General features: G+C 40.0%; 1 protein-coding gene across 3 annotated transcripts in view; it reads right to left on the reverse strand.

Moving 5' to 3' along the window:
• Positions 1-14,657, reverse strand: part of LOC113544562 (cGMP-dependent 3',5'-cyclic phosphodiesterase) — a 173,878-nt gene extending 159,221 nt beyond the window's left edge. The window contains exon 1 of one of the 3 annotated variants that reach the window (XM_026943406.3): positions 14,313-14,657. In XM_026943406.3, the coding sequence (XP_026799207.1) occupies positions 14,313-14,377 (65 nt within the window). In that variant the 5' untranslated portion in view covers positions 14,378-14,657. The remainder of the gene's footprint in view (positions 1-14,312) is intronic. The other 2 variants (XM_053239551.1, XM_034310565.2) reach the window with 2 other exon arrangements.
• Positions 14,658-26,318: the final 11,661 nt, after the last annotated feature.

Genomic DNA, 26,318 nt, shown 5'->3' on the forward strand with positions numbered 1-26,318 from the left:
GTTGGTTTTATAACCTCATCACTGAGGAATCACGCTGCATGACTGAACTGTCACATAGCCACGACCGTAAAACAACACAGTTCACTTTCTAAAACACACAGGCAGCGTATAAGCATAGATTTACTGTCCTAAATAATGTTAGCTACTTGTATTAACACCATTAGTTGCTAGGCAACGGGTGAGAAAGTGTCATAAACATCCTCTTTTTCTCAATCGTCAAAAAAGACAAGCAAATGATGAGCGAGCGTACAGAACAACGAGCAACAGCAAGGTGCTTTATTCTGTGCATAAAGAGACCACACACTTTGTGTGTGTGTGTGTGTGTGTGTGTGCGTGTGTGTGTCTTCACTCTTGTACAACAGTGCAGAGTTTCATCATTCCTCATTACACAGGTGATGTAACTTCAGTATAATAAAACAAATATAAATTATTTAATGTTATATTTTGTTGAATTGTGTCTGATGGACACACACATACACCAACACACACACACACACACACACACACACAGAATGAGGGTCGCATGACAGCCTGCAGGCAGAAAACAGAAAATAGAAAAGGAGGATTATTCCCAGATAAACGATCGCTTGTCTGGTATCAGCAGTGGTGTGTGTGTGCGTGCGTGCGTGTGTGTGGGTGGGGGGGGGTGGGGGGTGGGGGTGGGGGGGGGGGGGGGATAGAGCTGTCAAGACACGTTCTGCAAGAACAGCTGTCATATTGAATACATGAATCCATTTGAACAAGAAGAAGAATGACATGGAGTGATTCTTCTGAGAAAGAGAGAGAGAGAGAGAGAGAGAGAGAGAGAAGGGAAGAGGAAGAGAGAAGGAGACAGAGAGAGAAGAAAAAGGAGGAGGGAAGGTAAATCTTTTGTCTGTCCCTTTTCCAAATAAGACCCTCAGAGTGCTGTATCAACATTCAACACCAGTTTCCTGTGTGTGTGTGTGTGTGTGTGTGTGTGCGCGCCTCTGGCCTTCATCAGATACCAAGAGGTCCACAAACACACCATCATCCCTAGCAACCACATCCAGACATAACACACACACACACACACACTTCCTGTTGATGCTTCAGTGTCACTGAGCCCGATTAACCTCACGCAGGGGTCAAAGGTCAATCTTTTAGCCTCAGATTTATCCTGTATCCAAAACAGTGCCCTATCAATTATGAATGCTGCAGTGCATTGTGGGTATTCTGTACCAGCTAGGCTAATGCAATGCATAGTGGGAGTTCATGAGGACACTGGGTTTTCTCCACTCTACTTTCTCCGTCCTTCATCATCTTCATCATCCACCTTCTCTAACGTCTCTCTAACTTAACTAGTGTTAATGTTTTAATATTGCCATAAAACTTACGCTTGTGTTTGCTAACTAACTCGCTTCAGTGTGACATGTTATGGTTACATCAAACAGTCATACAGTGGTGCTGGACTTAATCCTGCTCCTCACTCGAGCCGATATCACGCAAGAAAAACACGCTCAAGTTCAGGATCAGACTCAAGTGTAACTGGGACACGCCTCTGTTTTAGACAAACTCCGCCCCTGTGTGTGTGACTCTAATGTAACTTCTGAATAGCACTTCAGGCCTGGATTCGGACGTGTGTGTAATTTCGGTATTAAATCCTCACTGAGAGTTTAATTCTACTCTTGGTATTGAATGTTTATGTCAATATTCATAAAGTCTGTATGCTCACATGAAGACCTGACAATTCTAATACATTTCTGTTGCTCGTTGGTGTGAAGTGAATGAGCTGTGTGTGTGTGTGTGTGTGTGTGTGTGTGTGTGTGTGTGCGAGTGCGAGTGCAACAAAAATATAAAAACAACCGATCCATACGCACGGCCTAACATGCATTCTTTAATATGAACTATACAGGAATGAATGATAATAATAAAAGGAGAAAGTAAACACCCCCGTACTGCATCACTGTCTGATCTACAGGGTTGCCAGTTCTCCAGTTTGTACACAGAATTAGGACATGTTTAACTCGCTGCTGCTACGGGCTTGGGATGGACATTTTGCATGTATTACAATAATTATATCACAGTTTTGCAAGTCTGATTAGTAAGCTGGAGTTTTTTAATGTGAACTGTAAATGCATGGTGTATTATGTATCTTTTTGCGGCTGAGGCTCGGATTAAAATGTAGTGATAAACAGGAGAAATACTGCAGGGCATCACATGAGAAAAAATGGTTTTGTAAGTGCATATTAATGAAAAATATTTTTACTTTACAGATGTGACTCTGCAGTCACACTTATTCATTATTTATGATAAGATCTGTATTCATTTTAGAGCTTTGATGTTTAGGAATAATGCGTGATTTTAATACAGCTTCATCAAAATGTATATAAATTTGTAAATAATATAAATATATTTGCTCAGAGAGACTTTAAGCCCAGTCTTTATGTGAATGCTTTAATGGCAGCTATCTATATCACTCAGACCCTGTCTGCCAGTACGTCTCTTTATTTCATCAGTGTGGTTATGTAATTTAATATCTCACTGCACAGACGCACTACAGTTACACACTGCTTTTAGTTTCATACTGCTGTAAAACTATGGCTACGACTCATACAACTGCAAATCACAGGTTAATGCACTCATTCACAGGGACAGGGACTCATCAGGGCTCCACTGATAAAAAAGGAATTTTAAAAATCATAGATATGGTGAAGTTTAAGTAAGCAGACATTTATGGAAGGAGTCTCCAGTGTCAGCGCTTTTTAAAGCTGTGGTAACCTGACAAGCTGCATTTTTTTTTAAAGCTTAATAACTTCAAGAGAGAGAAAAAGAAAGGCTGGGGAGGAAACAACACAGAACTTTTTAACTGTAACAATAAATGGTACATAGTACATGTCATTCTTTAATAAATAAAAATTGGAATTGTTGATAAATTGCTGGGGTATAATAGGAATAAAACACTTGGGGAAGCGGTGTTATAAAAAAAAATAATCAACTTCAGGGGTAACAGTGAAAATAAATCTTTAACATTCAGGACATAAAGAGTGACAAAAGGTTACAGGTAGAAGTTCTAGGAGTTCATAAAATTCTGAAGGATTTATTCAGAAACGTTATTATTGTTTTGAATTAAATATCAGTCAGTTAGGACGAGATTAAAGAATCTCAATATATAGCAAGTTTGTTAACATATTAGCTAAACGCTGACTAGCTCATTAATTGATTTACATCATTACGAGTTACGACAAATAACAATTAACTAAAAAATCTAAATAAATAAATAAATAAAAAAAAGGCAGAACAGAATAAAGCAGAATCATCCAGGAGCTTGTGGATCACTCCTCACATCTGCACGACTGATTAGCATGCTGACTGATTAGCATGCTGACTGATTAGCATGCTCGTATCACATCCGGGAAATTGCTGTGATTTGTTTGAACACTGAGGAGAAACCCGGTCGTACGCGATGCTGTTAGCTTGTGATTGGTTATGAAGCTGAGGATTGAGTGCAGTGATGCTGACTCAACAATGATGTGCGCTAATTAATACGTTAATTGATTAATAAATTAATAAACTTCATTCATTAAAGGGGTTTTCGGTTATCCTGCAAGAAAATATCTGTTATTCACAAAACTGTCCTGTGAAGGATTTGAAAGGACTTGTAGTGAACTGACAACTGAAGAATTTGTCGGCCCACTCATCAGATTAGCATGAGCGATTAGCGAGAGTGATGAGCATGCTCATTGATCAGCCTGCTCACACACATCTGGGATTTTAATGTGATTTGTTAGAATGACTGTTTCAGGAGAAACACAGTCGTGCCTCCACACAGCAGAAAATTGTTCTGACTGAACTCAAAAGGCTCGTCAGATTAGCATGGATGATTAGCATGAGCGATTAGCATGCTCACCCATCATCATGCTCAAAGAACATCCAAAAGTTTTTTGAGCCACAGCTCTCATACACAGACTCAGTAACTCTAGATATCAGGCTCATCAAACTTGTAATTAACTACATCAGATATGAATCATTTCTGTCTCTAACACTGTTGCTAATTATCAGTTTAGGCACATGAAAACACAACAGTGATGCGGTGTGATGCATTAGTTTGTACACTGCAACAAAAAGATAAGTAATTGTGTTGGATTTGTTCAATTCAATTCAATTCAATTTTATTTGTATAGCGCTTTTAACAATGGACATTGTCACAAAGCAGCTTTACAGAAATAAATGGATTCACAAAAATATATTGTAAATATTTAAATTTATCACTGTGAATTTGTTGATGAGCACATGCACATAATATTTTCTCTTTTCTCTCCTTTTTTTCTTATTTTTATTTATTTCATTAAAAAATATATCTTGCTTACTTCTCTTTGCCTTTCTTAAGAATGATTTTAATATTCCAAAAAATATTGTGGTGTCAAGCTAAAACTACATTATACGGCCAAAAGTATGTGTACCCCTGACCATGACACCCATATGTGCTTGTTGAACATCCCATTCCAGATTTATTTCCTCTTTGCTGTTTTGGAGCGTGGCTGTGGGGATTTATGATCATTCAGCCACAAGAGCATTAGTGAGGTCAGGCCCTGATGTCAGGTGAGGAGGTCTGGGGTGCAGTCAGTGTTCCAGTTCCTCCCAAAGGTGTTCAGTGGGGTTGAGGTCAGGGCTCTGTGCAGGACACTCGAGTTCTTCCACTCCAACCTTCACACACCATGTCTTCATGGATCTTGCTTTGTGTACAGAATAATTGTCATGCTGGAACATGTTTGGGTCTCTTAGTTCCAGTGAAGGGAAATCTTGATGCTACAACATACAAAGACATTCTAGACAATTGTGTGCTTCCAACTTTGGGGCAACAGTTTGCAGAGGAACCACATATGGGTGTGATGGTCAGAGGTGCACATGCAGTGTATCTATATAGTGTATCTGTTATTTCTTATTATGAGACAAAATATATTTAAGATTATTAGGTCTATTTCTAGATTTTTTGCTAATTTTATCTGCCAATATCTTTTTTAAAACTTTTTACATATAAATAATAAACAAATTAGTAAAGATGTCTTAAAAAATCTTAATCATTTGAAATATTTCACCAATATTCAAAATATTTTCACTTACTAATATACTGTATGATTTTCTACAGTTTGTTCTGTATGAGCATGAGCATGAGTACACTACGCAGGTAATAAATGCTTATAACCATAATTGAAATGAAATTTCAAAAAGCTAAAGCATTAATTGATAATCCTGCAGCTTGGTGTTCACCCTGCTGTCATTACGTCATGGCAGAGGTATTATTGGCCTGAACACTGCATTTCACAGGATGACCAAATATGACCAAATAATAATAATAAGCTCTCTCTCACACTCACACACACACACACACAGAGGCAGATGTCGAGGCTTTATAGCAGATGAGGGTTTTTCCTGGCACTGAATAAAACAAAGGTGGCAGAATTCCTTACAGAGGGAACGCTGTGATTGATGGAACATACCAATTAACACAGCAGGGGGAGAACAGGGAACTGGGGAGGGGGGCATTGGGGATGATGAAGATAATGATGAAGACAACGTTAATGAAGATGAGTCATCCTTTGTAATACCGCTGTGTTTGTCGGAGCTCTAAGGATGTAACCTTTACTCATTACTGACAATATTGACACATGAACACACACACATAAACGCACACACATACCTGAAAACTGTGTTGGGTTTGTGTTTCAGTAAAAGTGCATCACGCCTGACAATCTTCTACCAACTTCAAAGCTGATGAAATAAAATAGCTTTGAGTCGCATCCAGAGCAAAAATATTTCCTTTTTATCTGTTTATTCATCCATCCATGTTCTAAATATTCACAAACTGTAAATAAATGTGTGACAATCAAGTCTGAGATGTTGTTCTGCCACAGTGGATCACTTTTTAAACCATGTTGTTTTCTGAAGTGCTAAAATCTGACAAATTAGAAAACAGGTCATAATCACATGACATTTAGTTAAACTGTTGTTTTCATTGTTTTCTAATGCAAGGAGCCAAAATTTCTGGTAGCGATCCAGATTGCTGCACTGACATACTGACATACTGACATTCTAGAGTATGCTGATGGAATCTTCCTCAATTTCTTTTCTGTACTTTAAAACCAGCACCTGACTTTGTCAGACTGACTTCCAGCACTTTAAAACTGCTAAAAAATCACCTGAGTCACTAATCATTGCTTTCAAAGATCTGTAACGTTATCTGAAAATTACTGTTCACAAAACTAATTCGCTCTGTTTTTTCCTTCTGGATTTGTTGTTTTGCAGGTAAAATCGAGAGGATGTGAGAATGCAGAGATGTGGGAGGTGCGTTAACAGTATGGCTCTGAATACTTACTGAATATTTATGACTGCAGCAGGTTTATATTAATAAACTTGCTCTAATATGTTATCATATTCCATAATACCATAACCCCAACCCTAACCCCAACCCTAACCCTAACCCCAACCATAACCCTAACGCTAACCCCAACCCCAACCCTAACCCTAATGTAACTCTAACCCTAACTCTAACCCTAACCCCAACCCTAACGCAACTCTAATCCTAACCCTAACCCCAACCCTAAACCCAACCCTAACGTAACTCTAACCCTAACCCAACCCTAATGTAACTCTAACCCTAACCCCAACCCTAACATAACTGTAACCCTAACCCCAACCCTAACGTAACTCTAACCCTAACCCCAACCCTAACGTAACCCTAACCCTAACCCCAACCCTAACCCGGCCCGTGCACATCCCTTGGCTCCCTATACAACCATGCAGTTTTCGGACTGTGATGGGGGGGTCATTGCAAATTCACTAAACCTAACCCCAACCCTAATGTAACTCTAACCCTAACCCCAACCCTAATGTAACTCTAACCCTAACCCCAACCCTAATGTAACTCTAACCCTAACCCCAACCCTAACATAACTCTAACCCTAACCCCAACCCTAACGTAACGCTAACCCTAACCCTAACCCTAACGTAGCTCTAACCCTAACCCTAACCCCAACCCTAATATAACTAACCCTAACCCTAACCCCAACCCCAACCCTAACGTAACTCGAACCCTAACCCTAACGTTAACCCTAACCCTAACGGAAGTCTAACCCTAACTCTAACCCCAACCCTAACATAACTCTAACCCTAACCCTAACCCCAACCCTAATATAACTAACCCTAACCCTAACCCAACCCTAATGTAACTCTAACCCTAACCCTAACCCTAACCCTAACATAACTCTAACCCTAACCCCAACCCTAATGTAACTCTAACCCTAACCCCAACACTAACGTAACTCTAACCCTAACCCTAACCCTTACATAACTCTAAACCTAACCCTATCATAACTCTAACCCTAACCCCAACCCTAACGTAACTCTAACCCTAACCCCAACCCTAACATAACTCTAACCCTAACCCCAACCCTAACATAACTCTAACCCTAACCCTAACCCCAACCCTAACGTAACTCTAACCCTAACGCCAACCCTAACATAACTCTAACCCTAACCCCAACCCTAACATAACTCTAACCCTAACCCCAACCCTAATGTAACTCTAACCCTAACCCCAACCCTAACATAACTCTAACCCTAACCCCAACCCTAACGTAACTCTAACCCTAACCCCAACCCTAACGTAACCCTAACCCTAACCCCAACCCTAACCCGGCCCGTGCACTTCCCTTGGCTCCCTATACAACCATGCAGTTTTCGGACTGTGATGGGGGGGTCATTGTAAATTCACTGAACCTAACCCTAACGTAGCTCTAACCCTAACCCTAACCCCAACCCTAACGTGACTCTAACCCTAACCCTAACCCCAACCCTAACGTAACTCGAACCCTAACCCTAACGTTAACCCTAACCCTAACGGAAGTCTAACCCTAACTCTAACCCCAACCCTAACATAACTCTAACCCTAACCCTAACCCCAACCCTAATATAACTAACCCTAACCCTAACCCCAACCCTAACGTAACTCTAACCCTAACCCTAACCCCAACCCTAATGTAACTCTAACCCTAACCCCAACCCTAATGTAACTCTAACCCTAACCCCAACCCGAACGTAACCCTAACCCTAACCCTGGCATAACCCTAACCCTAACATAACTCTAACCCTAACCCTAACCCCAACCCTAACGTAACTCTAACCCTAACCCCAACCCCAACCCCAACGTAACCCTAACCATAACACTAACCCTAACCCTAACCCCAACCCTAGCATGACTCTAACCCTAACCCTAACCCTAACCCCAACCCTAACGTAACTCGAACCCTAACCCTAACGTTAACCCGAACCCTAACGGAAGTCTAACCCTAACTCTAACCCCAACCCTAACATAACTCTAACCCTAACCCTAACCCCAACCCTAATATAACTAACCCTAACCGTAACCCCAACCCTAACGTAACTCTAACCCTAATCCTAACCGCAACCCTAATGTAACTCTAACCCTAACCCCAACCCTAATGTAACTCTAACCCTAACCCTAACCATAACGTAACTCTAACCCTAACCCCAACCCCAACGTAACCCTAACCCTAACCCTAACCCTGGCATAACCCTAACCCTAACATAACTCTAACCCTAACCCTAACCCCAACCCTAACGTAACTCTAACCCTAACCCCAACCCTAACGTAACTCTAATCCTAACCCTAACCCTAACGTAACTCTAACCCTAACCCCAACCCTAACGTAACTCTAACCCTAACCCCAACCCTAACGTAACTCTAACCCTAACCCCAACCCTAACCCTAACGTAACTCTAACCCTAACCCCAACCCTAACATAACTCTAACCCTAACCCCAACCCTAATGTAACTCTAACCCTAACCCCAACCCTAACATAACTCTAACCCTAACCCCAACCCTAACGTAACGCTAACCCTAACCCTAACCCTAACATAACTCTAACCCTAACCCCAACCCCAACCCCAACGTAACCCTAACCATAACACTAACCCTGACATAACCCTAACCCTAACGTAGCTCTAACCCTAACCCTAACCCCAACCCTAACGTGACTCTAACCCTAACCCTAACCCTAACCCCAACCCTAACGTAACTCGAACCCTAACCCTAACGTTAACCCTAACCCTAACGGAAGTCTAACCCTAACTCTAACCCCAACCCTAACATAACTCTAACCCTAACCCTAACCCCAACCCTAATATAACTAACCCTAACCCTAACCCCAACCCTAACGTAACTCTAACCCTAACCCTAACCCCAACCCTAACATAACTCTAACCCTAACCCTAACCCTAACCCCAACCCTAACGTAACTCTAACCCTAACCCTAACCCCAACCCTGACGTAACTCTATCCCTAACCCCAACCCTAACGTAACTGTAACCCTAACCCCAACCCTAACGTAACTCTAACCCTAACACTAACCCTAACATAACTCTAACCCTAACCCTAACATAACTCTAACCCTAACCCCAACCCTAACGTAACTAACCCTAACCCCAACCCTAACATAACTCTAACCCTAACCCCAACCCTAACGTAACTCTAACCCTAACCCTAACATAACTCTAACCCTAACATAACGCTAACCCTAACCCCAACCCTAACGTAACTGTAACCCTAACCCTAACCCTAACCCCAACCCTAACATAACTCTAACCCTAACCCCAACCCTAATGTAACTCTAACCCTAACCCCAACCCTAACGTAACTCTAACCCTAACCCCAACCCTAACATAACGCTAACCCTAACCCTAACGTAACTCTAACCCTAACTCTAACCCTAACCCCAACCCCAACCCTAACGTAACTCTATCCCTAACCCCAACCCTAACCCGGCCCATGCGCTTCCCTTGGCTCCCTATACAACCATGCAGTTTTCGGACTGTGATGGGGGGTCATTGTAAATTCACTAAACCTAACCCCAACCCTAATGTAACTCTAACCCTAACCCCAACCCTAATGTAACGCTAACCCTAACCCTAACCCTAACCCTAACCCTAACCCTAACGTAACTCTAACCCTAACCCCAACCCCAACGTAACCCTAACCCTAACACTAACCCTGACATAACCCTAACCCTAACGCAACTCTAACCCTAACCCCAACCCTAACGTAACTCTAACCCTAACCCTAACCCCAACCCTAACGTAACTCGAACCCTAACCCTAACGTTAACCCTAACCCTAACGGAAGTCTAACCCTAACCCTAACCCCAACCCTAATGTAACTCTAACCCTAACCCTAACCCCAACCCTAACGTAACTCTAACCCTAACCCTAAACCCAACCCTAATATAACTAACCCTAACCCTAACCCCAACCCTAACATAACTCTAACCCTAACCCTAACCCCAACCCTAACCCCAACATAACTCTAACCCTAACGTAACTCTAACCCTCACCCTAGCCCTAACCCTAATCAGTGGAATACTATCTCTGATTTGCCAAGTCAAAAAATATTCAAAATTCGCAAGTTTTTCAGCCTATTTTTATTTACCGTTATAATAATATTATAATATAATATAGCTGTTGCAGCTGCATTTGCAGTTAAATGAATCCTGAAAGTCGGGGCTGTAGCACCTTCGGTACCCCACTTCCTGTCTCCTTCTGAACACGACTACACACGCAGCGAGAGAGAGAGAGAGAGAGAGAGTAATCATGTCCTCAGGCTCAGAGAACTGACCTCTACTGCATTTATGAACCAGTGAGAGCTTCAGGGCATCATCACACACACACACACACACAAAACCAACAAGCACATCAGCACTGGGGAACAACAACAACAACAAGCTGTTCATTATAACACACATCTCACAAAGATCTGCAGCAGCATATAAGTATATAAGTAACATCACTGAACATAACTTCAGTGATGTTACTTATAGAAACAGTACTGCACAACCGCACAACTTCACAACTTCACAACCGCACAACTGCACAACTGCACAAATTCACAACCGCACAGCTGCACAACTTCACAACCGCACAACCACACAACCGCACAACTGCACAACTTCACAACTTCACAACAGCACAACGCGAACCCAGCTGATCCTCACACAGCCCCTGGTGTTATGATGTCATTCATATGCAATGAAATCTTACTAAAGTTTAAAGTTGTGAGAAATCAGGCTGATCCAGACATGATGGAGCTTCTCTCTCAGAATGTTTTTTTTTATTCTGATAAGCTCCTGTGCTCACCTTACGTGTATAAAGGAACATGAACTAAAGCCTGATGGGAACACATTTCTGAAAAAAGCAATCACACACATACACACACACACCCACACACACAGGGCCTCATTAATTCGTTACTTACAGGTTAATTTCAGCTACATTAATTCCAGCTGTAATGTGCTTTAACAAGACGAGAGTACGAAGAAAATCACAAGTGTTTGTAAATCTGACAGGAATTTTTAGTTCAGTTTGACCACAAAAACATTTACACACATCCTTACTGAAAGCTTCACAAACAATAATCACAGATAGGATTCTGGATGTTATGGAGGATAGGCTAACAGGCTAACAACCACTTTATGCTAATTCAGTTTCATATAAGCAGTTACACACAAACTGACAGTTTTGTTTATCTCTGAGTGTAAGACTTCAGTTACTGAGTAAAGAATGATGTTGAGAGAAGTTGCACATGGTCTGGTGTTACTGCAGAAATAATAAAACATACTACAATAATAAATAATTCAGATCAGGATTAGCGGATGTTTGAGGTTCATTTTAGTTAGAAGTCGTTATGATCCTCTAAACTTACTGAATATTGAATATTGAACACCTTCCTCTTAAACGGAAGCACATCTCCTCTCCAACATGTGACCGCTGCATCCAGGACATTTTACTGTGTGTAAAGCTTGAACAGTTACAGTTCTCCTTGAAATCCTTGAAATTCTTCCCCGTGACCTGGTCTTCAATCTTCAGGTTTATTAACGACCTTACTGCTTCAGCGCAGTGAGACGAGCACGACTAGTGGAAGCCTTTTAAACAGAGAAGGCTTTATAATTGATTTATTTATCATTAGCACCTTGTTTCTGAGTTAATTATTCACATGACTTTTTTCAGAGAAAATGTCAATTTATTGATCATCCGCACAGCAGTGGATGGACGCAATCTTTTTTTTTAATTTGCTAATGAGCTAAAACAACATTCAGCTACTCCTGAAGGCATCTGGGTGAACTTCACCCTCATCTGAAACAGAAATCTAGAGGAAATAAACATCCATTTTAATAATTATAATAAGACATTTCATTTACTGAGTGCTGTTCCAAATCCTGAGAATAGTTTATGAAAATAATCATGAAATATAACAGCAGAAGTCAGAACAAAACAGAGAGAGGAGGAGCAGCGAGTCTCAGGAGATTGAGTGCGATTTAGAGTGATTGCATTTAATCCCGTATGATTGATTATATTTAATTAATAACATGCTGAGACAGAAAGAAGGTCGTGTTTCACATGAGCATCATCACACGACTCACAGTGAAATGAAATAAACAGACACAGAGGGAAAAACAGGGAATGTGAGCAAAGACACCTGAGACAGAGACAGAAACGATGATGATGCTAATGACTCATCCTCAGTGATGATACTGTTCCATTAATAATAATAATAATAATAATAATAATAATAATAAATGTTTGTTCATTTCTGACTGTCTAAATATATTTTTTACTATCTTGTAAAACTGAATAGAACAGCACAAAGTACTCTCACTTTTGCACTGACTAGCATTGTATTAATAATATTATTGTATTATTATTGTATTACTTTTTCTGAACCTTTTTTTGTTTGTTTGTTTATGCATATACTGTACTTAGATCTCCAGCTAGGTTTAAATTTGTCCTGTTTTTGTTACAAACATACTATAGCACCACTATAGCAAGCACCACTCTACAAACCAATACAGCACGTGTAATACTGGCCTGAAACACTGGATCTGTATTGATCGGATATGACATATTTTCCAGTCTAATCCACTGCATTTTTTTTTCTGTGATGTTTATGTGTGTGATGTTGACTGACACGATACAGATCTTGAAGCACAGAATCACACATCTAAATTTTCAGACAGCTCTGAAACAGAAGCTTACAGAGTCACTCAGAATCAGTTCAGTATCAGATCAGAATCAGTTCAGTATCAGAGCAGAATCAGTTCAGTATCAGAGCAGAATCAGTTCAGTATCAGATCAGAATCAGTTCAGTATCAGAGCAGAATCAGTTCAGTATCAGATCAGAATTAATTCAGTATCAGTGCAGAATCAGTTCAGTATCAGAGCAGAATCAGTTCAGTATCAGTGCAGAATCAGTTCAGTATCAGTGCAGAATCAGTTCAGTATCAGAGCAGAATCAGTTCAGTATCAGAGCAGAATCAGTTCAGTATCAGTGCAGAATCAGTTCAGTATCGGAGCAGAATCAGTTCAGTATCAGATCAGAATCAGTTCAGTATCAGAGCAGAATCAGTTCAGTATCAGATCAGAATTAATTCAGTATCAGTGCAGAATCAGTTCAGTATCAGAGCAGAATCAGTTCAGTATCAGTGCAGAATCAGTTCAGTATCAGTGCAGAATCAGTTCAGTATCAGAGCAGAATCAGTTCAGTATCAGAGCAGAATCAGTTCAGTATCAGTGCAGAATCAGTTCAGTATCAGAGCAGAATCAGTTCAGTATCAGTGCAGAATCAGTTCAGTATTAAATCAGTATCTACAGTGCATGATGATGATGATATCAGCCATAATAGTCAGATTAATAAGTGCAGTGATGGATCATCTGTGTTCACTGAATAGTTCAATAAACACACACACACACACACAGACCCTGGAAGACACTTCAAACACACGCAGTACAGGTTTGCATTTGCTCATGTTTGATGATTTCAGCCCTTGGGCGTTAGACCTCTCCTAAATAATAACTACCAGACTGAATATATGTCACACACACACACACACACAAACACAGAGAGAGAGAGAGAGAGAGAGAGAGAGAGAGACGCGCGCGTGCAACATCAAAAGACACGAGGCTAGTGAAGTTGCCGACTCACACTCCGCGAGCTCGTAACGCCGTTAGATCAGCACGTGCACTCCTGCCGTTAACAAAAACATAAACAAGTTTGGCGCGAGCTGATGATGAGGCACACAAACGCCGCGAGGCATACCGGAGCCGGAGCACGCGCACAACCCAAGGGCAAGCAAAAAACAGACCGTGGAAGCAGACTAGACGGGGTGGGGGGAATCCGCGCGATCCGGTCTCACACACACACACACACACACACACTCTCTCTCTCTCTCTCTTTCTCTCTCTCTCTTTCTCTCTCTCTCTCTCTGAAACACGCACACACACTTACATCTCAGACGCCGGCTGGTGCTGATGACTACGGCAGAGCAGCGCGTGTCCGCACGCCTGACCCATCGCGCATCGCGGCGCTCGTGCAGAGAGGGAGAGACAGAGAGAGAGAGAGAGAGAGAGAGAGAGACAGAGACAGAGAGAGAGAGAACAAGCGAGCGTCTCTGGTAGTCTCGAGCTCGAGGAGGTGGATGGAAGCTGTAAAGGCTTAAAAGAAGAGGACCAGCCTCTCCTGCCCTCCCTCTCTCTCTCTCTTTCTCCCTCTCTCTCTCTCTCTCGCTCTCTCTCTCTCTTCCCCTCCCTCTCTGTCTCAGTGTAACCGATCTGTGCGCTGTTCCTCTGTAGTTGAAGACGTGGATGGATGGATGGATGAGTGTGAGTGTGTATGTCTGCTTGCCCTGCTCTCCTCATGCACTGCTGTTGTTTTGACTCATTCATCACTTCAGCTGAAATCAATAAGACAGGAGTGCACAGTGTGCCGTTAATCTCTGCACTCTGACCTCACTGTTAGGACATGACCCACCTTCTGACACAACCCCTGACACAACTCCTGACACAGTGCACCAGACCTGCAGCTGATTTCTTCAGAAGTTAACATCAGAACCCAGGAAAATAACCACTTTTATGCAAAGACACATAATATCAAGGGTGTCATTTCAGGTTCCCATTACAGAGTACTGAATATAAACCAGACAGATTTTTTTTATTTGCACAGTGCGTTTACCAATAAGCAGCTTTACAGGAATTTCAGTTTAGATCATATATGAACAAAACAGAGGTAAATTAGACACATGGTCTAATTTACAGATCAGCATTTTAAAGATTTGTAATTAGGCTTCTGATTTTTAAAATCTCAAACCCATAACCTGTAGAATGTTTTTAGAAACCCTAGCAACTTCAAATAAAAAAAATGGATAAAATGTACATTTATTAAATACACCCAGAAAATTTTTCTTTATTTAATCTGATATGTATATATTTCAAATAGGTGAAATTTATGTCCAAATACTTTTGAGTTATCAAAGCTCCACACGGTTTCCTCTGAGAGTACAGTACGTTTGCTGAGATGTGAAAGCTGTTTTCAAACTCAGGCGCGTTCCAAAGAACTGATCCCCGCTCAGATTTGTGGTGTGAGAGCACAGAGAAAGTATCGGTCTGTGTGGCTAAAAATCTTCTTATACGAGTCTGACTCCATGTATTGCAGCATCCAGAATAGCGCTGTTCTTCACCACTTGAGTACTGGTACCAAAGGAAAAGAATAAAAACAGATGAACCTAGTGCCAGTTTACAAACCTGAATATTGAATATTGAAACAAAAAGTGAAGTGAATTATGCAGTCGATCCACCGTTTGGAAGGAACTGTTCATGTAAAACCTAAACAAACCCAGAGTCAGTCCTGAGTCTGGACTCAAGAATTTGGAGCAAATGTGAAGTACTGGGATGAGCACAGGACAGTCTTTATGATTACAGCAGCAGCTCTTGGATAATATCTCTTGGACAAATACACAGAATCCAGGTGAGATTAAACACTGAAGAACAGCGGAGAAATAAACTGAAATAAAATAAAGTGCAGATCTTTAGGCTATTTATCCACAGCAGTAGAGTGTAAGTCACAAGATATCAAATTAAATATAGAAGAGACTAAGTGTTCAATCCACCTTTATTGTGTATATTTTGAAAGTGTGAATAAACCCCTGAAGGGAAAAAAAACAGTATTTTTGCTTGGCTGAAGTAGAAAGGTGGCAACAAGCTGTGAATTTCAGTCCTGACTTCTCTATCTCCAACCACAGATTTCAGCTCTTCTTGCAGGATGCCCGAGCCAACTGTGAGATATAATCTCTTCTGCAGGTCCTGAGCCTGATAGAGTTCTATCAGGAGCCGACCAGGGGGCGTCCTTATGCCCAAACCACCTCACCTGGCTCCTCTCGAACAGGAGAACCTCATATACAGCTCTAGTGCAGTGTGTATAATGCAGTATAGATTCACTTACCAGATGACCAGTGGCTAAAGCTAAGTGCTGTTGAGGCTGTGTAAAAGTTCAGGCAATTGTGCCCAGCAGCTCAAACATTGCTCTCGACACTCAGAAGCGCTTCATGCAGAGCCCGGATAAAAAAGTGGCTTTGTGTTTATTTGCTGTGTTTGTGTTGCCAGGCGTGAGGTGGACAATGTTAAAGTGGAAAAAAGATTTCAGCCCTCATTAAATGGGACATTCTCCATCCCTGCTCTGTACTGCTCTGCATTAACATCAAGAGAGAGAAAAAAAGAGAGAGAAAAAGAGAGCTGATGAGGGAATGACTGTTTATAGCTGCTTAAATGTAAGTGAGAAGAGGAACTTGTTTCAACAATGTTCTACAACATTAAATATAACTTTAAATGGATAAAAAATATGACATGTTCTTTGATGAATAAAAAATTGTAATTGTTGGTGTATTGCTGTGTTATAAGAGGAATAAAACACTGAGGGGCCTGCTGTTATTTTCCTATAACAGCACAGCCCAAAGTGTATTATTCCTTCCTTAAAAAGTAAAAGCACTGGTACCAGACAAAAGGAAGATCGAGTGTAGCTGTGTTAAACCAGCTAGCCTGATGCTCAGCAGTGACAGGGGTGTGTGTTTGAGACATCGAGGCACAGTTAAGGATCCAGATTTATTATTGCTCTTTTTAAATGCTCGATGATCAGGGTGTAATATTGCCTCTGATATGCAACTAAATCCTGTAGCTTGTCCAATAAATAAGCAAAAGAGCATGAATTAAATTAAATTAGCCCTCCATGAAAAGTTTTATGATTATTAATGCCGCATTAAGCTCTAGCTCACACACACACACACACACACACACACACACACACAACAAACACAGAATTGTATGCCATTATCAAACGAGACAGCCCAGCTGGACATACACACTCACACACATACACACACACACACAGGTCTGTTTGTTTGTGAAGGAGGCGTCTCTATGTCCGTTCTGATAAGTCTGATCCTGCTGTTCCAGGACAGGCAGTAACTCAGTCGACTTTACGAGATCATGCTGGTTATTCATGACGTAATGTGACGTGTGGTACAAGTCAGGTGATCTGTGTAGTAGGGGTGTAGGGGCGTAATGTAATGACTCTATCTATACCTGTACCTGTGTGTGCAGCTGTATTTGGATTCAAACCCTAAGTGGGCATGGCCTAAGCTGGAAATCCTGCTTGCACTAGTGTTTTTCTAGAGAAAAAAACTTGTTAATTGGTGGATCACGTGAACGAAATGAAGATTATGTAGAAAAATGATTCACTTTTGTGTATCATATTCTGAGTTGAGTATTGCCTGTGAGTTCAGCAGATGGCTTTGTAATTGTAATTGTAATTGTAAACCTGTTACAACTCACTAGGAGGTAAAAAAAAAAAAAAAAAAACAGAAGTGTCGGGATTAAATTAATCGGAGATGAAGATCTAACACAGTGTAAAACCTGACAGTGATTCCCAGTCCTAGTCCTTGAGAACCAATACACTGCACATTCTCTTGTTCTAACGCATACCTGCTTTATCTGGTGGAGTAATTGCCGAGCCCTTCACAACCCAAGCCAGGTGTTAGAGTGGGATCTTCAGGATAGAGACTTGAAACCAATCATCTGTTGTTATTACAAGAGCTGCTATGATTGATGTTCTCACTGTGACACTGGGAACTGTAAATGATTCTGCTGAAACAATAAACATTACCACCTGCTGTACTAGAAGGTTGAATTTTTCTTCAGCGTCTGTTCCCTTCAAGGATTAGTTCTCAAAGGAGTCTCCATGAAGCATAACCAGTTTTTATTTTGCTGCAGTTATTAGATTTATTCTGCTAGTTATTATCCTGTCTAAATGCTCATTTGGGTTTAACATGAGAACCTACACTAAATTGGAGAACCTGTCTGGTTTAGATGTTCTCATAGTGAGGAAACTAATGCTTTCCAGTGCATTTGATCAGTAGCCAATCAGCTCATGACATTACTCCAGCATCTGTTCTTCACCTGGAGATTTCTGTCAGTTGCATATTGCATGCTAATCGTCGGTTCTTCTCCTCATCTACACCCTGACTGCTTTCCTGTGTCTCACTTCATTGTGTTCAAATTACACGCATCAGTTGCTGCTTGGCAACATACACAGTGTTTAGTGAGTTTGAACAGTAGCCTGGTGTGTTCTCCTCCTTGCGACATTAATTAGACTGGGTCCTGTAGATTTTTGCCAAGATATCAGTCGTCTTCACTTGTGCTTCAGCTACAAACCCTCAAATATGCAGCAGAAAAGGAAGTGTACATCCATTGCAGACTAAGTGGTATGGGACATTAAATGAAGAAAACAAGGATTGAAATTAAGAGGTCTGGGGTGCAGTCAGTGTTCTGTGCAGGACACTCAAGTATTTCCACTCCAACTTTAACACACTATGTCTTCATGGAGCTCGCTTTGTGCACAGGGGCATTGTCATGCTGGAACAGGTTTGGGCCTCTTAGTTCCACTAAAGGGAAACTGTAATGCTACAGCATACAAAGACATTCTATACAATTGTGTGTTTCCAACATTGTGGCAACAGTTTGGGAAAGAAGCACTTATGGGTGTGATGGTCAGGGGTGCACATACTTTTGGCTGTATAGTGTAGTTAATAGTTTATAATTATCTGATCATTTATTTAGCATCAACACTTTTGCTTTCTGTTGCTATTACTCACCAGTGAATGAAAGAGTTTTACGAGGACATTCAGCTGTACACACACCTCAGGTAAATTTTATTTTTTTGCTTTTTAGTTGAATTCTGTACAGTGTGAAACCAAACCGAATAGCACATGAATCAAAAGAATCAGTTTCACTCTGATTCAGACTCAAACAGACTAATAATTTCCTCCCATTCTAAAAGGCGTTATTTAATAGTTTGAATCTGGTTTTTGGATTTCATCATGCTCAACGGTTTTGTTTGTCAGATCCCTCTCATCTGTGAGATTAGCCGACCTCCAGTGAACTTTAAACCTTTAGGTCATTAAAACATTCACTAGTTATGTGCAAGATTATTGGTTAACATTCAGTTTTTAAACTTGGATTAGCTAGGACATTAACATAACAAAAATATAAAGAATTATTTCTAGGAACGAGGTGAAAAAGTCCACAGCTATTTCTGGATTTGGTGTTTTAGAGTATTGGTTTCTGTTAGGGATTTTCAACACCACCAGAAACCTATAGGATCTTTTCACATGTAAATGATCAGCCTCAGCCATCATGAACCATTACGAACAGCACATTTCATTAAACTACCATTACAGAAACACATTAAAACCATCAGGAATCAGTAGAAAACACAATACTCTGTTTTTTCACCAGTTTCAGTGGAGGTCAATTGAAAAAATCATATTGTTATAGTTTCTCTTTTTTCACCTGGCTATTTCACTTTAGAGATTGGCCCGCCTACTCACACACACACACACACACACAAACACACACAAACACACTCAAACACCATGTGCACATCCATAGCATGATCAGCACAGGCATGTTATAGGGAACTGAGTTTCCAGGGAAAATTAACAGGACGGTGACTCAAGCTCAACAAAAATAATGGAGAACTAAAAAACCAGATGGAGAGAAAAACAGATGAGATCTTACACAGATGAGAAACACAGCCAGCAAGATGGGAATGAGCGAATTATGTATGACAGTGAGAGTGAGAGACAAAGTGAGAGACACTGTGAAAAAGAAGAAGAGAAAGAACAAGTAAACACTCTGAGGTTGTGACCTGTAATTACGCGGCTTGTGTTGAACAGGGAGAAGCAAGCGAGGAGTCCTGCTCTCATTCCTGCAATTAAGCACACAAAGAGAGAGAACACACAAGTACAGGTCAGAGGTCATCCCCAGCTACACTCAAAAAGCAGAAGAGCTGGTAAGTGGCCTTTGTATGACAGTTTAAAACTTCATTTCTTCAGCTGGTCATCACACCGCCATCCTGCTCACAGTCTTAAACAAGTGCCTCATTAGAGATGAGTTTAAGAACCAAAATCAGTGTCTAGTTTTCATTTTTACTCTCATCTCTCTCTCTCTCTCTCTCTCTCTCTCTGTCTCCCCAAATTAAACCATATCTAATAAAAATAAAAAATAAGAACCTATAATGTTTGTTTCTGTCAGTTTGCTTTTTGAGATATTGCAATGTAATGTATACAGAGTATTAAACTCAAAACCAAACCAAATATCAAACTAAATTATTTAACATGTGGTGATGTTACACTCAGCTATTGCCTCAAGCTGATGATTTTCCTGTAACAGCACGTCCCCAAGTGTTTTATTCCTCTTACACCACAGCAATTTACCAACAATTACAATTTATTATTTATTTAAGAATGTCATTCTTTTTATCATTTAATGTAATAGTTACTTTTAATGAAAGTAATGCTGTTGTCACTTACGTTATAGCAGCTATAAACAGTCATTCCCTCACCAGCCTCTCTTTTTCCTCTCTCTTGAAGTTAATAAAACAAAAAAATGCAGCTTGTCATGTTGTAAACTCCTCTGTCCTGAAGATGTCGGAAAACTTAAAGTTACAGCTTTACCTCTGACTGTTACAAAGCGCTGACACTGGTGACTCCTTCCATAAATGTTACATAAACATCTCCTCGTGGAAAACTTCACCACGTCAATGATTTAGACATTTTTTTAATCTGTTTATTCATTTCTAAAATTTTAATTCTGTAAATCTAAAAATGAGCAGAAAAAACACTAAATTCTGTGCATTGCTGTAACTTTGGAGTGTGTGTATTATATTTTATGTATATCATATAGTAATATCAATCTCAATATCATATTTTATTGTGCTCTTTGCATATCTCTTATTTGGCACTGACTCCTGGCTCTGCTCCATAATCACACACTTCACACTTATCAGGGACTTGTGTATAAACTATAAACACATTAGCTAGTTTGCTCTCCTAGCCTTGCATTTTGCTGTACGTTCTCTAAGCTCTAATTTATTTATTTTTTTCATGTTCTGCCGAATACTGTTTTTTCCTGTGATGTTGGATTTTTGCCCTGATCCTATGCTTTGTGTTTTGTGTGTGATTTGACTAGGACTGCTGACTGCTGAGTTTGAGTTTTTACTGGCAAAAAAATCAGCACTCGTGTCCTACCTCATGTCAAACCCCACTGTTACACTTCACAAAAGAATGAAAATGATTCCACCGCATCAGTGATGTGATATAACAGTGGTGTAGTTAAGAATTCACACCCAGGGGGGTGTGAGGAAACATGCTAAAAATAAAACAAAACCACCTCCACATGATCTATATAATTAAATTGCATGCATTTTGGCTGAATGTCATACAGCAGGAGAAGCGATGATGATGTTCAGAATTTGTTGAATTTGTTGTTTAATTTAATTATTTAAGGCACAATCATCAATATTGATAACTTTATGAAATAAAATCCATTTATGACAGTTCCTCTATCTTATAAAATCAGACCTGCTTCTTTTTCTCTTCCTGCAGTAAAACATCCAGCACTTCATCACCTCCACATCCCTGAGCTCAGAGTGTACACAGAAAAAATGACCCTACCAAGTGAAAATATCTTCATTATGGGAAAATTTAGCTAATATTTCTTATTATGAGATTATTATAGATCAAATCTAAGATTATTCATCTTCTGTGTAGATCAGGGGTCTTCAGTCTTATTCACAAAGGGTGAAGACTTTCATTCCAACCAGGCAGGAGTCACACCTGATTCCACCAGTTTCATCAGTTCACCTTCGCCTCCAATCAGCTATCAAGTGTGCCTCTAATTTAGCTGGAATGAAAGCCTGCAAACACACCGGCCCTCTGTGGATAAGGCTGCACAGCCCTGGTGCAGATGCTTTTACACAAATTTCAAGCTTTAAATGTTTTTCTTTTATTGGCAGGTCATTTTGAGAAAAATGCCAACAGAATGAGTCTATTTCAAGCTTGAAATAAGTAAAAATGTCTAGAAATAGTTTTATAAATCATATATTTGGTTTATTGTAATCTTATAATAGGAAATACTTGATAAATCTGACTATATTCAATATATCTTTTTTTTTCAGTGGGCTTTCAAACAGAAATGGGACGCTCCACATAATTGAAGGCTAGTAATAAACACAGCGCGTTAATGTTACCGCACCAAGACAACGATAGAGTGTGGATGGATGAGTTTTGCACAAAAAAAACATCTCAAACCAACCTCTATTGTTGCTCCAAACTGACTGGTGCCAATACATTAAAGTTTGAGATGTCAATCATGTTCATTACCATTTCAGTGACTGGCAGTCGGTTAGTAGGTTCCGCCCCGCTGAAGAAGCCAAGAAGAGTCCAGGCAGCACAAACAAATAGCGCACTGTCAAATAAATGTTGAGATGTTTTTATTTTTTGCACAAAACTCACCCACCCACACTCCATTCACCCCCAGAGACTCAGGTCTTCTGGGCAGGGCTTAAAATGGCATGTAATGAATTACAATGAGCCTTAATCTTTCATCCCACTAAAGCACAGTGCACTTCTGCTGTAAAAGAACCCAGAGGCACACCAGCGTCTCTGAGTGTCTGTTAGCGCTGTGTCTGAGATTCTCACACAGGCTGCGCTGTCCGCCAAAAACTGTTTAGTTAAATTAAACAAATTCTGCAATATTGTAGTGAGATCATTTGATTCACTAAAATATTAACCAAGAGTGATGAACAGGGGCACTGCTACGATTTGACAAATTTCTACTCCGGGCCCCAGGCCCCCACCCCCCAATCATTTTATTTTTAAATCATTTTATTTTTATATATATAATGAAGGGCCAAACAGGAAATAATTACATGAAAACCGAATATATAGTTATAACTATGTATTTTTATAAATTCTGAATATACAAATGCAATATATAATTCAGGATTTATAAATATATATTCACAATTTACATTATATATTCAGAGATATAACTATATATTCAGATTTACATTTATATATTCAGATTTCATATAATTATTTCCTGTTTGGCCCTCATAATGCATGTGTGTGTGTGTGTGTGTTCTAGAGATAGGAGTTTATGAGGATCTTAGCCATACACCAGCTGACGTGTGTGTGTACATGCATTAATAGTGAACAGGATCTTTGCATTAAAGACATCATATGTAAGGTGTGTGTGTGTGTGTGTGTATGTGTGTGTGTGTGTGTGTGTGTGTGTGTGTGTGTGTGTGTGTGTGTTGGCAGTTTGCTGAGAGCCAGATGGAAGGCAGGGATGATATTGATTCTTAGTGAAGTGTAGGAATTAGTGGGATCATATTAGATAGTGCTGCCTGTCATCCACTTGTAGAGTGTGTGTGTGTGATCATATCAGATTTCTCTGCCTGTCTATCTCACTAATGCACAGACAATAATAGAGGTCAGAACACAATCGAGACTTTCTACCAGCGCCACACACACACACACACACACACACACACACACACACACAGACAGCGGGGAAAAAATCGAACATAAAATATGAAAGCTATTAGCACACTGCAGGCTGAACACCCACCAGCAGCTGAGGGGAAAATAGGAAGAAACCAGATAAAAACACACACACACACACCTTACATATGAAACCTTTTAAATGCAAATCCTGGACGATGTTAACACATACACACACACAGACAGCCATCAGCTGGCGTATGGCTCAGACCCTCATAAACTCCTTTCTCCAGAACATACACACATACACACACACACACACACACACACACACACACGCACACAGAAAATGAGATCAAGGGGAGAGAGAGAGAGAGAGAGAGAGAGAGAGAGAGAATAGAGGATTATGTGAAAGCTTGTAAATCTTTTCCCACCAAAAGCAATATTCTGGTGAGACTCATCACATCCACAAGCAGAGTAAAGGGGATTAATGAGGTTGTGTGTGTTCATGCCAGCACACACACACACACACACACACACACACATACACACAAATAAATATAAAACCCTTGTGTTGAGTTTGTGTTCTTATTAGGATTATTTTGCAGACGTTTGCATTTCTCTACTGTCTGTTTGTTCTTGAGAAAAGATTCCAGAGTTCAGGATTGTCTCAGTCAGTCTCTGTGTATGATCAGATGCTTATCTCACCAATTGAAACACATTTCTTATTATTTTATTTTTGCCTCATTGTGCCTTATTTCCTCACAGACACTTGTATATCAGCTTATAAGTGTGCTTATAACAACACAGTGACTAACTGACACGATCCTAATCTCTGGAATCCTTTCTGAGGAACAAACCCAACAGAGAAATGCAAACCCCAGCAAAATGTCCTAATAAGAATACAAACTCACCATGAGTGTGTGTGTGTGTGTGTGTGTGTGTGTGTGTGTAAACAGTAGATTAATACAGTAACACTGTAATATTTTTAGATCGGGTTATCATTGTGTGAAAATTCCAAACACTCTTAATTCCGAGGAGAACTCGTTTTATTTAGGAAGTGAAGAATAAAGAATGCAAAGAACCCTTGAAGAACCTTTATTTCTTTATAGTGCAGTTACCTTACAGTGATCAGTAGATTCATGACTCTTTAACACACTCACAGTACGAATCTCACAATAAAATCTAGCAGCTGAAACAGATTTACCTTTTAAAGCCCTTCAGGAAAATGATGTATACAACAAAAAAAGGGGGAACTGAACTGAGTTTAACCTGAATGTCGACTATTTACTGAAGAAACATTTCAAAATTTTCTCACAGCTTCATTTTCATTTGTGTTTGAGCAAGTAAAGCTTTTTAAATGTAATAACACACTGGAGCTACTTAAATATAATAATTTAACAGGCTTAGCTGTAATGAGTCTTAAATCACATGGTTATGCATGCTCTCTTAATACACACACACACACACACACACACACACAGACACACACAAAGCAAATTCTGCACACCAGCGGCTTCCAGCAAATAAAGTCATCTGACTTCACAAATCTGCTTTGAGCTACTGCAGATGTCTTTACAGAAGTCTAGGAGGACTCTCACACATACACACACACACACACAAATTGCATGGACTTCATCAGCTGGTCTTATTATACACAGCTCTACCGGCTGTCTGACATGTCTTCATAAGAGTTGACTAAATGTATCTCCTGCAGGATGAGAGAGAGAGAGACAGAGAGAGAGAGAGAGAGAGAGAGAGAGAGAGACAGAGAGAAAGACAGATAGTTTGAATGAAGAATCCCAGATTGCTGCTCGTCATGTAAATACACAGAGATACTAGTGATCGTGTTCAAGTCCAAATCTATGCACTGGAGTTCAGACAAGACGCCTCCTGCATCTGAAAGTGGTTTATTATTTCTACTTCTTGGGATCTGGTGTTTAATCAGCCACCAAAAAAAGGAAATTTCATATGATCTCAAAGCTTTAACTAAAGTTTGCTTTCTTCTTCTTAAAAACGACACAGTGAACTGACTTCATATGTACACAGCACACAGTATGGAATGTCTTTTTTTTTTTTTTCAAAAATATACCATTTATTTTGTCTACTGACTGCAACTTTTTTATCTGCCTCAAAATTGAAGACAAGTCACTCCACCTTACAGAAAATTCAAGTTCTAGTTCAAGTTTGCTTTATTGTCAAATGTTTCCAGAATATGAAGAATAAAAGAATAAGAAGCGAGTTGTTTCGGCAAGAAAGTGCCAAGTGCAAGAAAGAATATTGTTAAAAACTGCACTTATGGGAACTGGAGTTACGGAGCTTATATCGAGGCAGGAAGAGGAGACAACAAAACACATGACATGGTGAACAATTACCATCCAAACTTCAGGAATCAGTATTCCTAACTTCAATTCTTTTGTACCCTGATATTATGATTTCTAATAATAATAATAATAATAATAATAATAATAATAATAATTTCCATCATACTCACTAATTATGCCACATTAAAGTCCAGGCTGGTTCCAGAACCACACACTCATCCTCATGGGATTAAAGCAGGCATATCAGACATACAGGACCAGGACTGCTTGATAAAGGCTCTAATCCGAGCCAAC

Source organism: Pangasianodon hypophthalmus, chromosome 14, assembly GCF_027358585.1.
Source record: "Pangasianodon hypophthalmus isolate fPanHyp1 chromosome 14, fPanHyp1.pri, whole genome shotgun sequence".
NCBI classification, from domain to species: Eukaryota; Metazoa; Chordata; class Actinopteri; order Siluriformes; family Pangasiidae; genus Pangasianodon; species Pangasianodon hypophthalmus.